This window comes from Peromyscus maniculatus, chromosome 1 (assembly GCF_049852395.1).
Source record: "Peromyscus maniculatus bairdii isolate BWxNUB_F1_BW_parent chromosome 1, HU_Pman_BW_mat_3.1, whole genome shotgun sequence".
Lineage (NCBI taxonomy): Eukaryota > Metazoa > Chordata > Mammalia > Rodentia > Cricetidae > Peromyscus > Peromyscus maniculatus.
In genome coordinates, this window is record NC_134852.1 from 37,098,472 (window position 1) to 37,114,430 (window position 15,959).

Sequence of the window (15,959 nt, forward strand, 5' to 3'; positions counted from 1 at the left end):
GAGAACGCGGAGGGATTGGAAAGGGGCAGGGACAGAGCGCGGAGGAATCAGAGTGGGCGGGGATAAAACCCAGAACCTGAACCCCGGTTAGGCACGCGCGAGGTGGATCTGGGCTTTCAGGTGAGGAGTGACAGCCGAAGACGGTTAATCAGATTGTGGACTCATTACACGGGGCCTGGATATATATAAAAGGGAACCGGGGGGGAAGGAGGTGTCCATGGAGTTGACCCCAGGAACCACAGCTGCGGACCCCTGAACAGCGTAAGTACCCGGCCGGGCACAGGAGGGCTATGGGCCTTGCATTGGGGCAGGTGAATGGGGCTTTGCATCGTTTGTCCGGGACTCCCCTTCACTCACCAGCATCCCTCGCTGCGGAGCATGCGCAGTAGGGTGCTTCCTCTTTCATCCTTCTCCAGACCCCATGGTGGAAGGGACCCCTCATGCCTCTGCCTTGCAATGGGAAATGAATAGTGCCACCGTCGGCAAATGTTCATTTCTCTATGGGTCTAAAAACAAGTGCATTTTTAAAAGAACTAAAACCTAGTATGTTTTATTTGAAGCCCCACAACTAATCCTGGATCAGTTTCCCTCCCCCATCCCAAATACTGAGCACCGAATTCTCAGCAAGGCAGCTTGCTCTCCAGCCGCTCTCCACATTCACAGAGATCCCCGGTTGAACCAAGTCCTGCCTCCAAGCCCTCTAACTCTCCAGCTGTGAACTGCAACACCCCTCAGGCGCTTAGGCAGAGTGAGTTGAGTCTGCTGTAGGGAGGAAGGGATAGAGTCTGAGAGGTGGGGGCTGGGTCTGGACCGCTAGGGATGAGGGAGAGCTGGGGTCCAGACTTCTAGGGGCCAGGACCCCCCCCCACTCCCAAAGTCTGAGAGTAGAAGCCAGAGTCTGCACCCCTGGGTCTGAAGGAGGAAGCTTGGAGGTCCTGGAGAATGACTCCATCTTCCTCCTAGGGAATCCCAGGGAACATGGCTGAGGCACACCAGGCCTCCAGCTTGCTGTCTTCACTGAGCTCCGATGGGGCAGAAGTAGAGCTCAGCTCCCCGGTGTGGCAGGAGATTTACCTCTCTGGCCTGCGCTCCTGGAAAAGGCATCTCTGGCGTGTCTGGGTGAGAAAAGGCCACTGACTGGTTTTTGTTCTGGTGATCCAGGTAACTGCTTCCGGGTTGCCTGAAGCCCACTTAGGAAGATCTGGTTGTCCAGTCCCAGGCCACTGTTAGCTGTTTGTCTATGCCTTCATCTGGGATGCTCTGTCCCATCCACTGGCCTCCCCTGCTCAGCTCTTGACTCACTTCACTCACCCCTGCTACCTCCCCATACAACTTCTCCCCCAACAACTTCTAGAACTCAAGTCTCCTTATTTTGGTATTGATTGATGGATTGGTGCTGAGGTCAGAACCCAGGGTCTTGAACAATCCAGGCCAGCTTGAATGGTGCCGTCAGTCCCTCACTGGTGGATTCCATGGAAGTGATCTACCACCAGCGCCCCAGCTCCTCGTGGTGGATTCTAGGAAGAGGCTCTACCTCTGAACCACGCCCCCAGCTCCTTCCTGATACATGTAACAAAGGGATCCTGAGCTCTGCCCACTGAGAACGTGGGGCTGATGGTGTCCTTTGTCCCCGCAGAATGACTTCCTCACTGGTGCGGTCCCCGCGAGCCCCTTCAGCTGGCTCTTCCTCTTCAGTGCCATCCAGCTCGCGTGGTTCCTCCAGCTGGATCCTTCCCTAGGACTGATGGATAAGATAAAAGAGTTGCTTCCAGACTGGTGAGGACCTTCCTCTTCACCCAGTCACCACCCTAAACCCCCATCAAGAAACACTATGTGTGTCAAAGAAATAGAATTTCTGGGAGCCAGGATTGGTGGCGGCGCACACCTTTAATCCCAGCACTCGGAAGCAGAGGCAGGTGGATCTCTGTGACTAGGCCAGCCTGGGCTACGGAGTGAGTTCCAGGACAGACAGGGCTATCACACAGAGAAACCTCTCAGAAAACAAAAAACCAAACAAACAAAAAAGTAAATGTAGTTACTGGAGCTTATTTATGTCGTAACAGGGCTCCTCCTCCGTTTCCTACCTTTATTTATCTAGTTTGGATTTTTGAGACAGGGCTTCTCTATGCAGAGACCTCTCTCTATGTTGAGGCTGTTCTGGAACTCACTCTGTAGCCCAGGCTGGCCTCGAACAGATCTGCCTGCCTCTGCCTCCCAAGTGCTGGGATTAAAGGCATGCACCACCACCTCAGCTGTGCTGAGGCCCTTTTTTTTTTTTTTTTAAGATTTATTTATTTATTTATTATGTATACAGCATGTATGACTACAGGCCAGAAGAGGGCACCAGATCCCATAACAGATGGTTGTGAGCCACCATGTGGTTGCTGGGAATTGAACTCAGGACCTCTGGAAGAGCAGTCGGTGCTCTTAACCTCTGAGCCATGTGCTGAGACTCTTAAACAGTTTACTTGTATGTGTGTTAGACTGCATGTACGTCTGTGTACCACATGTATGCAGTGCCAGAGGAGGCCAGAAGGTATTGGACCCCCGAATGAGTCAACCGGATGTGAGCTGGAAACCTAACCTGTGTCTTCTGCAAGTGCTCTTAACCACCAAACTGTCTTCTCAGCCTGTTGTTTGTTTGTTTGTTGTTGAGACAGAATTTCTCTATGAAGTCCTAGCTGACCTGGAACTTGATATGTAGATCAGGCCTGCCTCCGCCTCCCAAGACCTGAGAGTGCCACCACGTCAGGCTTACTATCACTTAATCACAGAGTCAGTCCTGAACCGTTATCGGGGCCAGGCAAGGTGGCGCACGCCTTTAATTCCAACACTTGGGAGGCAGAGGCAAGCAGATATCTGTGAGTTCGAGGACAGCTTGGTCTACAGAGAATTCCAGGAAAGCCAGGGCTACATAGGAAGATCCAGTCTCAAAAACCAAAAAAAAAAAAAAAAAAAAAAAGTAAAGAAAAGAAAAGAAAAGAAAATGTCATCAGCCAAGTACATGTCTATAATTACAGCATTTGGGAGGCCCAGGCAGGGATTCGTGAATTTGAGTCTTGTAATGCAAACCAAGATCCCATCTCAAAACAAACATTATCAACTTCTTTTGGAAATGCCTGGAAACCAAAGAGGAGTAAGTGTGCTGGGTTCTTAGAGGTGCGTCAGTCTTCCTTGGGAAAATGTGCAGACTTTCTAGACAAGGCAGAGCCCATATTAGATATAGAAACTAATAGAAAGGGCATATTCATGATTCATCTCGAAAGGGTCCATCCCTAGTATTCCAGCCGTGAAGGGGACCCTATGGAGGGTACAGTGACCTGCCCATAGTCTTCTTTGTTTTGTATTTCAGGACATTTCCTGTGTAGTCTGCCTGTCCTGGAACTCGCTCTGTAGATCAACCTGGCACCAAACTCACAGAGATCCTCCTGCCTCTACCTCCCGAGTGCTGGGATTAGAGGGGTGTGGCACTTGGGCTGGGCATTCATTTAATCCCAGGGATCTCTGTGAGTTCAGGGCCAGCCTGGTCTACAAAGTGAGTTCCAGGACTGTTACACAGAGAAACCCTGTCTTGAAAAACAAAACAAAGCCGGGCGGTGGTGGTGCACGCCTTTAATCCCAGCACTCAGGAGGCAGAGACAGGCTGATCTCTGTGAGTTCGAGGCCAGCCTGGGCTACAGAGTGAGTTCCAGGAAAGGCACAAAGCTACACAGGGAAACCCTGTCTCAACCCCCCCCCCAAAAAAAAAAGAAAAAAGAAAAACAAAACAAAACCAAAAAATAAAATAAAATGGAGTGTCAATTATTCTATATAGCTCAATCTGGCCTGAAACTCCCAGAAATCCTTCTGCTTCAGCCTCCTAAGTGCTAGATTACAATATTCCCACACCTGGCTAAAGCTTATGAGTTTCTGTGAAAAGTGACTTTATTTATGTGTTTATTTCTTTGTGGCAGGGTCTCATGTAGACTAGGCTGTTCTGGATTTCACTAAGTAGCCAGGGATGGACTTTAACTCCTCCTCCGGCTTCAGTGCGGATTTTAAGTTGGGCCACCACACCCAGCTTATGCGTTGAACCCAGGACATTTGCATGCTAGGCAAGGCAAGCCCTCTACCATGGTGTATTCCTCATCCCAGGAAAGTGACTTTTAGAAGCTTGGTGCTTCATAAGGGTGGTCATGGGCAGCAGAGAGACACGCCCACTTTATGAAGTAAACTTGTCTGTCAGGCAGGACTGTACCCAACCCCATCCTGCGGCTGCAGTCCACTGCACAGCTTCAGGGCACCTTTCTTTTTCTCTCTCCCAGGGGCGGACAACACTATCAGCTCCAGGGGCTCCTGGCAGGAGCACTCTTTGCCTCGTGTTTGTGGGGAGCCCTGATCTTTACACTTCATGTGGCTCTGCGGCTGCTCCTGTCCCACCATGGCTGGCTTCTGGAACCTCATGGCACCATGTCCTCGCCCACGAAGACCTGGCTGGTATGTAAAAGGACCTAGACTCCCAGAATACACGCTGCTGTCCCTCTGTCTGGGTCTCTGTCCACCACCGCGCCTGTCTCTCTCCCCCACGCCCATCCCTGGGCCTCTGTCCATCTTTGTCTTTGGGTCTCTGCTCTTCTCTCTCTGTAGATCTGTCTCTCTCTGAGTCTCTCCCTCTGGGTCTTGGTTTCCCAATCGTCTCCTTCTCATGCCATCCACTTTTACCCTCACTATCCACCCCCCCCCCCCGTCTCTTATCACCTCCGTCCTCTCAACCCGTTCTTCACTCCGTCTCTACCTCTCTCCCTTCATTATCTCTATCCTCCCTTTCCCTCCCCATTCATAATCTTATCCTCCTTCTTCTCCATCATCTCGATTCTCCCTCTCTCCATCAACTTCGTCGTCTCTGCCGCACCATCTCTCTCTTCCATCCTTCCCCCTTCATCTCCTTCCTCCCTCGCCCCACATCATCTTCATCTTCCCTCCTTCGGTCCTTTCCTCTGTCCCACAGGCACTGGTCCGAATCTTCTCCGGGAGGCACCCAAGGCTGTTCAGCTTCCAGCGTGCGCTCCCGCGGCAGCCAGTGCCCACGGCGCAGGAGTCCGTACGCAAGGTGGGCGTGTCCCGGGGTGGGGCGGCCCGGGCAGGCGGCGGGGCCCTGACACTCCCTCCGCTCCACGTCTGCATGCAGTACCTGGAGTCGGTGCGCCCGGTGCTTGGAGACGACGCTTTCGACCGTGCTGCGGCTCTGGCGAGCGACTTCCTGAGGCTGCAGGCGCCACGGCTGCAGCTCTATCTGCGCCTCAAGTCCTGGTGTGCTTCCAACTACGTGAGTTTGGGGGCCCAGCCCGGTCCTCTGGTGACTGGCCTGCCCTAGCCATGCCCTGCCACGATTGATTGGCGTATCCAAATGATTGGCCTCCAGCCCTGGATTTGCAGGATAATGCAGCTTCAGTAAGCCCCAGCCCTTGCTCAGTAGCTCCGCCCCTATGGCAGCCCCTAAGCCCCGCCTCTGCACTCAACCCCCCCCCCCCCCCACCACCACCACCACCCCCGCCAGGAGACAGGGTTTCTCGGTGTAGCCCTGGCTGCCCTGCTCTGTAGACCAGGCTGGCATCGAACTCAGAGATCCTCCTGCCTCTGCCTCCTGAGTGCTGAGATTAAAGATCTGGACCACAAGTCCCGAATATTGGAATTACTTCAAGAGCCTCTGTCTGAGTCCGAGTCCCACCACTAGTGTTAGGCCCAGAATTCCAACATTAACCTGTCCAGCATTTCCAGCGCCCGGACAGCTTCCTAGATGGGTGGTGAGCTAGTTTGGGAGCCAGGCGCTTGGCTGCACTTTGAGTGAACTGAGGCACAGAATGAGTCACACGAATAAGGAATGCCAGCCTTGCCTTCTGTAGGAAACTGGAGCCAGGCGACAGGTAGAGTGCATGTGAGGTGGAGGCGGAAGAAGAAAGGCGGGCTATGAATATGTCCGAGGTGGCAGAGAGCCTGACGGGAACTGAACCTGTCCCGTTGGTAGCAGGACTTAGGGGAAATGGAGCGGGCAAACGTCAGCGAGTGTGGGAAGCAGCTTGGTTGGAATATGAGGATGCAAAGATGGGGGGCCTAGAGTGATAGGTTTTCTCAGGGGCGTACTAGGGAGCCCTGGGAAGATTTGCAACGGGAAGACGGGGTGTCTGAAGGCCTGGAGATGGAAGGTTGGAGCGGAAGCTGAAGGAGACAGTTACGGACACTTTAGTTAGTCCAAGCATTGGGTTTGACTGGTCCAGGGGGCACATGCTTTTAATCTCAACACCAGGGAGACAGGCAGGAGGGATGTCTGTGAGTTCGAAGCCAAGAAAGAGTGTCTGGGGACAGAGCCACATTGGGAGTGAGGATCATCCAAAGCTCAGTGTGCAGGGCTTGCAGAAAGCCAGACCTTAGTGTTGACTTATTACCTTTCTCCTTTTTTCTTCATGCTCTTAGGCTAGATTCTGCTCTTTTTTTTTTTTTCTTTAAGATTTATTGAACTCAGGACCTCTGTTAGAGCAGCCAGTGCCCTTAACCTCTAAGCCATCTCTTCAGCCCCCTTATATATACTTTTAAAGAGCAGAATCTAGGGCTCACAACCACGTAGAATGAGATCTGGTGCCCTCTTCTGGCATGCAAGCATACATGCAGACAGAACACTGTATACATAATGAATAAATAACTCTTAAAAAAAGTTAATTAAAAAAAAAAAAGTATATGTAGGGTGCTGGAGAGATGGCTCAACCATTAAGAGCATTAGTTGCTCTTACAGAGGACCTGGGTTCGGGTCCCAGCACTTATATGGTGACTCAGAAGTCTCTGTAATTCCAGTTCCGGAGGATCTGGTACCCTCCTTTTCTGACCTCTGAGGGTGCTGCATCATGTAGTACACAGACATATATGCAGGCAAAACACTCAAACATATAAATAAATCTAAAAAGTTTTAAGCAGTGTATACAGGACGGCTTGGGTAGAGTGCTTCCTTACCTAGTGTGTGAGAGGCAGGACCATGCCTGATCTGAGGAAGGCAGGCACTGCACCAAGTGAGGCATCCCCAGCCCTCGGAACTGTCTTGATGCTCATTTTATGTCAATAAACATGTACTTACTATTTCGTGTGTGTGTGTGTGTGTGTGTGTGTGTGTGTGTGTGTGTGTGTATGTGTATGCAAGTGTGCATGCATGTTTGTATGTACAAATATACAAATGTGTGTGTGTGTGTGCATGAGTGTGCAGACCACAGGTCTATCTCAGGTGTCATTCCTCAGGGCACCACACCATTGTGGGTTTTTTTTGTTTGTTTTTCAAGACAGCGTTTCTCTGTGTAACAGCCCTGGCTGTCTTGGAACTCACTCTGTAGACCAAGCTGGTCTTGAACTCAGAGATCCACCGCCTCTGCCTCCCTAGTGCTGGGACTAAAGGCGTGCGCTACCATGCCTGGCTAATTTTTTGTTTTTATGTGTATGAGTGTGTGCATGTTTGTATCTGTGGGTGTGTTACATACATGCAGTACCTTCAAAGGTCTGAAAAGGGTGGCAGATCCCCTGGAGCTGGAGTTATATGCAGTTGCGAGCCACCAGGTGGGCTAGGAACCAAACCCAGGTCCTCTCCAAGAGCAGCAAGTGCTCTTAAGTGTGGAGGCAGCTCCCCAGCTCCATCTTGGTTTTCAGAACGTCACCTGTCTCTGAGATGTGCAGCCTGCTGACTGGGCTAGGCTGTCTGGCTAGCGGACCCAGCAATGCCTGAGATTTCAAGTGTGACCCCCTACACCTGGCTTTTACGTGTGCCCCAAGCGAGGCTCTAACTCGGGTTCAGATGCTTGTAGGTTGTACCCCCAGTTCCCTCGTGCTATTCAGTGCTTACACAGTACTCTCTAATTAACTAGTCCTTCTTCATCTATGGACATACAGGTTATTGCTAGTTGCCAATCATAGCCAGTTTCTCCACTGAGATCCTTTCTGCCCATGTAACACAGGGCAGTCTGTGGGCTCCCTGGTGACACCACCCCTCCTCCACAAGGTCTCAGCCACCCCAGCTGAACATCTCCAACTCTCCTCCCAGGTGAGTGACTGGTGGGAAGAGTTTGTGTACCTGCGCTCCCGAGGCTCACTGATGGTTAACAGCACCTACTACATGATGGTGAGGAGGGAGACACAGCACTGGGGCAGGGGCCTTGATGATACAATACAAGTCCAGACTGCTGTCTGGAGCCCCACCATCCCATCTGATTTGGAGGTCAGGGCCCTGTCAGTGACAAGCATGGTCTCAATTTGTGTCCCTTCCCTTTGCCACCAAGCAGGATTTCCTGTATGTCACCCCCACACCGCTGCAGGCCGCCAGGGCAGGCAATGCCGTCCACGCTCTCCTCCTGTATCGCCACCTTCTGAACCAGCAGGAGATCCCACCGGTAAGGCGGATCCTTGGATCGGGGAGGGAGGTGCAGGGAACCACACAGGGCCCAGCTCAGGAGCCCTTGGCCTCCTGCAGACGTTGCTGATGGGGATGCGACCCCTGTGTTCTGCCCAGTTCGAGAGGATATTCAACACTACCCGGGTCCCAGGGGTGGAAAAAGGTGAGGAGAATCCCCACCCAGTCCTCGTCCCTTCCTGCGACAGTGGCCTCGGCTAAGAATGAGACTTTAGCCAGCCGGTGAGGGTCTCTGTCCTGGTTGTTAGGCCTTCTGTGTGATCTCAGGCAAACCTTGTCCTCTCTGAACTTTCATTTCTTCAACTGTAAAACAGAGTAAACTGACCTAGGGTGGCATCAGTTTAAAAATAACTTCATGTGGGACAAGCCAGAAAGTCTCTCAGTAAAGTTTTTAATTTTTAAATTTTTTTCAGTTTTTAAAAATGAAAGAATTATCGGGAGGCAGAGGCAGGTAAGTCTATGTGAGTTTGAGGCCAGCCTGGTCTACAGAGTGAGTTCCAGGACAGTCAGAGCTACACAGAGAAACCCTGTCTCGAAAAACCAAAAAAAAAAAAAAAAAAAAAAATGACCTCGCTGCTTCTCCGCTCTCCTCCTTCCAGCCCCTCCCACGTCCTCCACCTGTGCCCTTTCAGACTCATGATCTTTTTTTGTTGTTGTTATTTGGTTTTTTAAGACAGGGTTTCTCTATGTAGCCCCAGCTGTCTTGGAACTCACCATGTAGACCAGGCTGGCCTTGAACTCAGAGATCTGCCGGCCTCTGCCTCCTGAGTTGGCTCCAGCTGGACCTCTTTTGTTTTTCTTTCTTTCTTTTCCTTAAATTTCATTTTCTTTACTCACTTTCTTTTATGGGTATGAGTGTTTTGCCTGCATGTATATCCCACCTGCATGCCTAGTGCCTCTAGAGGTCTGAAGGTGTCAGATGCCTTGGAACTGGAGTTACAGATGGTTGTGAGCTGCCACGTGGGTGCCAGGAATTGAACCCAGGTCCTCTGCAAGAACAACAGGTGCTCTTAACCTCTGAGCCATCTCTCCATCCCTGGGCCTCTTTTTCTTTCATTGTATTTTAGTTTATGTGTATGAGGCTGCCCGTGCATGTATGTATGTGCGCCATGTGTGTCCGGTGCCTGTTGAGACCAGAAGAAGGCATCAGATACGGGACTGGAGTTACACATGGCTGTGAGCAGCCATCTGGGTCCCGGGAATTCACCTGGGGCCTCTGGAAACACAGAAGGTATTTTTAACCCGAGACATCTCTCCAGCCCCTTAGCAGACTTCTTGCCTAGCATGCAGGAGGCCCTTGTTCCATTCCAAACACCAAACAAATGAGGTGTGGTGGCGTACATACATCTGTCACCCCAGCAGTAGGAAGGTGGAGGCAGGAGGATCAAGAGTTAGAAGTTACCCTCTGCTGCATACCAAATTTGAAACCAACCTAGGTTATACTCAGGCTATGGAATACTATACAACTGTCAAGAATAACAAACAAAAGCATAGCCCAAGGAGCAGAGAGCATGATTAGTAAGTGGGCTGGTTCTTGGGACGTAGCTTCTTCCCACCTTCATGTTCTGCCCATACTCCTCTAGACTACCTCCGTCACCTCCAGGACAGCCGGCACGTGGCTGTCTTCCACCGGGGCCGATTCTTCCGTGTAGGGACCCACTCTTCCAATGGCCTGCTATCCCCACGGGCCCTCGAGCAGCAGTTCCAGGAGATCCTGGATGACCCCTCCCCAGCCTGTCCCCTTGAGGAGCATCTAGCAGCTCTGACCGCTGCTCCCAGGTAAGGGCCGGTGGCCTGAGGTTACGAAGGATGCCTTGGGCTCCAGGGAGCAGGCTGGGCAGGGCGAGGGCCAGCTGGGCTCAGGCCCATCCCGCTTGGACAGGAGTATGTGGGCCCAGGTTCGGGAGTCGGTGAAGACCCATGCTGCCGCTGCCCTGGAGGCTGTGGAAGGGGCCGCCTTCTTTGTGTCCCTGGATTCTGAGCCCGCGGGACTGACCAGGGAGGACCCTGCAGCTTCCCTGGATGCCTATGCCCATGCCCTGCTGGCTGGCCGAGGCCATGACCGGTAAGTCTGGCCCTCTACCAACCACCCCACACTCCGGTGGAGACCTAGGGCCCCTCCACAGCAGACAGCCAGACTCTACACCTCAGCACCCCAAACTCAGTTTAGTAGAAGAAGGAGACCTTGTTTGGTTTTGGTTTTTTGAGAAAGGGTTTCTTTGTATAGCTGTCCTGGAACTCGCTCTGTAGACCGGGCTGTCCTTGAACTCATGGAGATCCGCCTGCCTCTGCCTCCTGAGTGCTGGGATTAAAGGTGTGCGCCACCGCCGCCAGATTAAGACCCCAGACTCTATGTCTTGCTGGCTCCTTTTGTGTCAGTAAACATAGATGTACCTCATCCTTCCACCAGCTCTGTTGTATACCATAGCCTGAGTATAGCACAGTTTAGTTAACTGATACCCAACCGTTGGACTTCTAGGGTCTGTTTCTAGCACCTCCGATGCCTCAAATAGAGCTGACTTCCTAGAAAGACAAAACAAAAAAAGCAATTCCCTAAATTTTATATCCATGTGGAGACTGTCTGGAATCACTCCTAGAGACTGGAGCACTCCTAGAGACCCCGGGCCCCATCCTCACCCTGGAGTGCACCCCTACACACCAGAAGTACCCCCACAAGGGCCCACATTCTCTCCCTGCCCCGGCTCTTGATGACCATCCGCACTTCTTCTGCAGCTGGTTTGACAAATCCTTCACCCTCATCGTCTTCTCCAATGGGAAGCTGGGTCTCAGCGTGGAACACTCCTGGGCTGACTGCCCTGTCTCGGGACATATGTGGGAGGTGCGTTCCTCAGGCTGGGTACCCTGTCCAAAGACTAACCCTGAAGACCTTAGAAAAGAGACCTGCAGGCCCAGAGACAGGCAGAGAAAGGGGGCGAAGAAGTGGGTCTGCCATGATGGCCTGCCTGGGATACCGGGTCACGGGGACTCCGAGAAGGGAAGCGAATTCCAGGGCCACACAACAAGAAGGCACAGTGACTGTGAGCCTAGAGCCTGCGACACACACACAAAGACAGACAGACAGACAGACAGACACACACACACACACACACACTCACTCACGGGATGTTGTAGCACACATCTGTAATCCAAATACTTGGAAAGCAGGAGGCTTTTTCATCTGAGGCCAGCCTGGGCTACAGGGTGAGACCTTGCTGCAAAATGAAGTAAAGCAGGCTTTGGGCTCAGCTGGCCAGCTGCTCCTGAGGCCCTGGGTCCCACCCCCAGCTGCACACAAGATGCCTGTGGTGGTGTTGCCTGCCATTCCCGCACAGACGAGGTGGAGGCAGGAGGACCAGAAGTTTAGGATCATCCTCAGCTACACCATAAATTCCAGGCCAGCCTCGGCTACATCAGACCCTGTTTCAGAATGAAACAGAAAGTGGGTCCACTGATCCCGTCTTTATAAGGCAGCTGAGAGAGGTGGAAACGTGAACCCAGAAGGCTGACAGATGCTCGTCAGTGCATACTTCAAACATTCCACACCGCTGGGTTCCAGAATCCTTCACTGCGCCGCGCTGGGCCCTGCTTAGCTCTCTCTCTGCCGGAGGGGGATAACGGACAGTTTCATCCACAGTTCACGCTGGCCACAGAATGCTTCCAGTTGGGATATGCAGCAGACGGCCACTGTAAGGGGCAGCCTGACCCCGCTCTGCCCCAGCCCCAGCGCCTGCAGTGGGACCTTCCAGAAGAGGTGAGGCTGGGCTCTGACCTCCCCTCTACGCCCCTCGCCTTCCCCCTGAATCCATCCACACCTTCCTGTCCCAGCTTTATATCACACCAAACACACCCACCGCCTTGAGTCCCACACTACCCCCAACCCAACCTCACCCCAAAACTTTAACTGCGTCCCCACCACCCATCCCATCTTTAATCCCGGCCCCACCCCTGCCTCCGGTCCCCACACCTGCTCTCCCAGGTGGGGCTGTCCCACAGCCGTAGCCCTACCTGAACTTCAGACTCCAAAGCCAGCGTGCCTGGTCCCTTCAGACCTCATCCAGCTCGGTGCATCTCAGCCGGGCCGCATCCCAGTGGCGCCCGCTCCACCACTGTCCGCCCCACAGCTCTACCTCTGCCCTGAGTCTAACAGCAGCCCCTCCCCCACCTCCTTCTCTGGCAGATCCATCCGTCCATCTCTCTGGCCCTGAGGGGAGCCAAGACCTTGTCTGGTAACGTCGACTGCCACGTCTTCCCCTTTTCCCACTTCGGCAAGAGCTTCATCAAACGTTGTCACGTCTCTTCAGACAGTTTCATCCAACTGGTCCTGCAGCTGGCCCACTTCCGGGTCAGTGGGTACCCACGGTGCCTGCTCCCTCTGGGCCTTCCACACCCGCTCCAGCCACCTCTCCTGTCTCTTGTTTTTGTCATCGTGGGTCATCTGTTCATCCATCTTATGTGTCATTCACTGTGTTTCCGATCAACCTTTTGAGGGGGGCAGGGGGCAGGGTCTTACACTGTATCACTCGCTGGCCTCGAACTCACAGAGATCCACCTGCCTCTGCCTTCCAAGTGCTGGGATTAAAGGTGTGCGCCACCAAGTCCGGTAGGTCAGTCATTTGTTGTAGGTTGATCATCTCATTGTGAATCAGCCATCGTATTCTGGATCATTCATCTTGTGTGGGTCAGCCATATTTAGGATCTGTCATCTTGTTGTAGGTCAGCCATCTTGTTGTAAGTCTGCCATCTTGTTGTAGGTCTGCCATCTTGTTGTAGGTCAGCCTTCTTGTTGTAGGTCTGCCATCTTGTTGTAGGTCTGCCATCTTGTTGTAGGTCAGCCATATTTGGGGTCAGCCATCTTGTTGTGGGTCAGCCTTCTTGACTCCTCTCCATACATAGGAGGAGGTTGGTTGGAGGTCAGGACAAAGGTGGATCAAAGCTGTTTAGACATCCTGAGGCCAGCTGACAGGTTCTTCTCCTTTTCCCCAGGACAGGGGTCAGTTCTGCCTGACTTATGAGTCAGCCATGAGCCGACTGTTCCTGGAAGGCAGGACAGAGACTGTGAGGTCTTGTACTAGAGAGGCCTGTCACTTTGTGAGAGCCATGGAAGACAAGGAGAAGACAGTGAGTGTGGCCTCCTGGGGTCCCGGTCATTTGTGTTCACATTTGCACATACTTGTGGCCAGGATCTGGGAATAGCGACAGACCGGCTTTCTGGGGGAGACACGCAGTGCTGGGGAACTCAGCAGAGAACTCCGGCTCCACTCTCTTGCTCTCCTCACTCTAGCCGCTGTGAAGCCATGTGACCATGACCTCCATCACACCATGCCTCACGTTGCTTACAGCCTCTGCTCTAAGCAGCTCCCCGCTGGCCTCCGCCTGTTCCCAAAGCCAGCTCCCTTAGCCATGGGACGCTGTGGCTCACTAGAGAGCTTAAAGGTCCTCAAGCCAGGCACGTGCCATGATCCGTGGCTGTGTGACCCTGCATAAGTCACTTCCCCTCTCTGAGCCCACTTCCTCTCTGTAGAGCAGGGTGGATACCCCTGCCTTGTAGGCATCTTGGAAGTTGGCGTGAGGCCCAGCGTAATCTAGGTCACCTAAGTAAGCCCGCGTCCTGTCCTCCCTTGACCTCCTGCTGCCCCGGGGGCCTAGGACCAACAGTGCCTTGCCCTGTTCCGGGTGGCCGTGGACAAGCACCAGGCTCTGCTGAAGGCGGCCATGAGTGGGCAGGGGATCGACCGCCACCTCTTCGCACTCTACATCACGTCTCGATTGCTCCATATGCAGTCGCCCTTCCTGACCCAGGTCAGGAGGAAGGAGAAGCGGAAATGGCAGGAGGAGGGAGGAGCTAAGAGCAAGGAGGGTGGTATGGAAGAAGAGTGGGTAGAGGCAGCCTTGCCAGAGGGGCTGGGGGTGGGGTGGGGTTCAGAGCACCAGTCCAGAGTCCCCCACTGAGGTGCTGGGCATGGCTCAGTGGTAGAGGTCCCGGGGTCAGTCCCTAGCCCCATAAGGAAGGGAGGAGGAGGAACGCAGTAGGAAAGGAGGCGAAGAGGAGGGAAGGTGGGGTCAGGGAGATGGGGCATGGTTACGGAGGAAGGGGGCGTCGGAGGACAGCCACTGACTGGAGGAGTTGGCATAGGAGGAGGTCTGGCTTGCAGTGGAGCAAAGGGAGTCTTTTCTGCTCACGTGATCACCGGTTACCCTCAGGTCCAGTCACAGCAGTGGCCGCTGTCCACCAGCCAGATCCCGGTACAGCAGATGCACCTGTTTGACGTCCACGATTATCCAGATTATGTTTCCTCTGGAGGTGGATTTGGGCCTGTGAGTGGACTGTGGCCCAGCCACTGGGCAGCCAGGGAGCGGCGAGGGGGATTGGTGCCCTGTAGGTGTGGAGGAGGGGCCGGGCTACAGGCTTGCTTCACTCTCCCCACTCCAGGCCACTGACCATGGCTACGGCATCTCCTATATCTTCATGGGGGAAAACATGATCACCTTCCACATCTCCAGCAAGAAATCAAGCACAAAAACAGTGAGATGAACTTGAGTGCCTTCCTCACCCCCCAAAATCTGGGATGGAGCCGTTCAGATCCCGGGGCCCCTGGTCTAGCCTCCTCCCCAGATCTCCTAGTCCCCCCAGTTCCTTGTCCGCTTCTCCGCAGGACTCGCACCGGCTGGGCCAGCACATCGAGGATGCACTGCTGGATGTAGCCTCCCTGTTCCAGGCCGGTCAGCATCTCAAGTGCCGGTTCAGGGGCCTTGGGGAGAACTCGGGCTGTAGGCGTGGCTTTCTCTCCAGTAAGACTGTGGACCCCAGGGTCCCCACAACCTCCGCCAACTTTTGAGCCCCTGAGCAGGGAGCTGGTCTCCCTCAGGAAGGAGTGAGCTGTTCCCAGAGCTAGGCTGGCACAGATGGGTACTGGGGATCCCCACACCCACCCGGTAATAAAGAGACCTGAGTTGGGTGTGGCCTTCACTGTGCTCTTGTGCAGGGTGTCGGTGGGGTGGGGGAGCATGGGGCACCCCTTCCACCCCAACTTGGATTCCCACTGTCCTCACCTTAACCATAGCCCACACCACCTGAGCAGGCTCCACCCCAGACTCCCTGGCCAGCCCTGCCCAGTCAGATCTTCCCACTGAGTCCAGTCCCTGCTGACCAACACCAAAGGCCCGTTAGACCATCTTCAGATGAAGGTCTCAACAGCAGCTCTTTTCCTATGAGGAGAGGCTTGAGACAGGGTAGTATGTAGTCTGGGCAGGCTGCTCTGGAACTTACTGTGTAGCAGAGGGTGATCTTGAACTCTTGACCCCCCTGTGTCTGCCTCCCAGATGCTGGGATCGCAGATACATGTCACTGTGTCCCATTATTGAAAATCAAGTCAGATAGGCTAACCTGAGCTACATAGTAAGGTCCAGTCTCATGGGGGTGTCACACCTTTAATTCCAGTGCCCTGGAAGCAGAGGCAGGGGGATCTCTGAGTTCTTTGAGGCCAGCCTGGTCTACACAGGACAGCCAAAGCTACACAGAGAAACCCTGTCTCAAAGCAAA

General features: G+C 53.5%; 1 protein-coding gene across 12 annotated transcripts; it reads left to right on the plus strand.

The window, feature by feature from the left end:
* Window positions 1-12: 12 nt before the first annotated feature.
* On the plus strand, window positions 13-15,375 carry Cpt1c (carnitine palmitoyltransferase 1C). Of its 12 annotated transcripts, none has more exons than XM_042274621.2 (20): window positions 13-120; window positions 664-748; window positions 964-1,119; window positions 1,637-1,776; window positions 4,305-4,476; window positions 4,988-5,089; window positions 5,168-5,305; window positions 8,054-8,131; window positions 8,289-8,399; window positions 8,480-8,564; window positions 10,003-10,198; window positions 10,302-10,484; window positions 11,153-11,258; window positions 12,054-12,170; window positions 12,597-12,761; window positions 13,403-13,537; window positions 14,066-14,218; window positions 14,621-14,734; window positions 14,850-14,942; window positions 15,073-15,375. In XM_042274621.2, exons 3-20 carry the CDS (start codon window positions 979-981, stop codon window positions 15,253-15,255), a joined length of 2,412 nt encoding a protein of 803 aa, XP_042130555.1. In that variant the 5' UTR covers window positions 13-120; window positions 664-748; window positions 964-978; the 3' UTR covers window positions 15,256-15,375. The 12 variants fall into 12 exon arrangements, with proteins under 12 accessions (XP_042130555.1, XP_076431712.1, XP_042130547.1 ...); XM_076575597.1 differs by having other exon boundaries at window positions 8,292-8,399; XM_042274613.2 differs by having other exon boundaries at window positions 18-261; window positions 584-748.
* The last annotated feature ends 584 nt before the right edge of the window (window positions 15,376-15,959 follow it).

Coding starts and splice junctions, on each gene's coding strand:
- Cpt1c (XM_042274621.2), top strand. CDS start 979: ATGGCTGAGGCACACCAGGCCTCCAGCTTGCTGTCTTCACTGAGCTCC. Junction 1,120..1,636: donor GGCATCTCTGGCGTGTCTGG/GTGAGAAAAGGC, acceptor TTGTCCCCGCAG/AATGACTTCCTCACTGGTGC. Junction 5,090..5,167: donor CGCAGGAGTCCGTACGCAAG/GTGGGCGTGTCC, acceptor GTCTGCATGCAG/TACCTGGAGTCGGTGCGCCC.